Raw genomic sequence first — 562 nt, 5'->3', positions numbered from 1 at the left:
AAAAGCTTTTCCACATTCTTTACATTCATATGGTTTCTCACCTGTGTGAATTCTCTCATGCCTGCTGATGTCCCACTTGTTGGTAAATGCTTTCCCACAGTCTTTACATTCAAATGGTTTCTCACCAGTGTGAGTTCTCTGATGAATGCTAAAATATGACTTTTTGCTAAAAGCTTTTCCACATTCTTTACATTCATATGGTTTCTCACCTGTGTGAGTTCTTTGATGACTGCTGAGGTATGACTTTTCACCAAAAGCTTTTCCACATTCTTTACATTCATATGGTTTCTCACCTGTGTGACTTTTCTGATGCCTGCTGAGCTGTGACTGTCCGCTAAAAGCTTTTCCACATTCTTTACATTCATATGGTTTCTCGCCTGTGTGACTTTTCTGGTGCCTGCTGAGCTGTGACTTTCCACTAAAAGCTTTTCCACATTGTTTACATTCATATGGTTTCTCACCTGTGTGAGTTCTTTCATGTCTGCAGAGATGTGACTTTTCCCTAAAAGCTTTTCCACATTCTTTACATTCATATGGTTTCTCACCTGTGTGAATTCTCTGA

At 39.1% G+C, this 562-nt stretch overlaps 1 protein-coding gene across 1 annotated transcript in view; it reads right to left on the bottom strand.

The window, feature by feature from the left end:
- Positions 1-14: 14 nt before the first annotated feature.
- The window catches only part of LOC103608582 (zinc finger protein 501-like), a gene marked incomplete at its 3' end in the record, with an annotated part of 5,230 nt that continues 4,682 nt past the window's right edge, over positions 15-562 (bottom strand). Inside the window, exons 3-4 of the mRNA XM_008593002.1 lie at positions 546-556; positions 15-455 (exon numbers count right to left, since the gene is read on the bottom strand). Coding sequence (XP_008591224.1) covers positions 15-455; positions 546-556 — 452 coding nt within the window. The remainder of the gene's footprint in view (positions 456-545; positions 557-562) is intronic.

This window comes from Galeopterus variegatus, unplaced genomic scaffold (assembly GCF_000696425.1).
Source record: "Galeopterus variegatus unplaced genomic scaffold, G_variegatus-3.0.2 Scaffold8593, whole genome shotgun sequence".
NCBI lineage: Eukaryota > Metazoa > Chordata > Mammalia > Dermoptera > Cynocephalidae > Galeopterus > Galeopterus variegatus.
The sequence above is the reverse complement of the archived record's forward strand: the minus strand, read 5'-3'. Positions and strand labels throughout refer to the sequence as shown.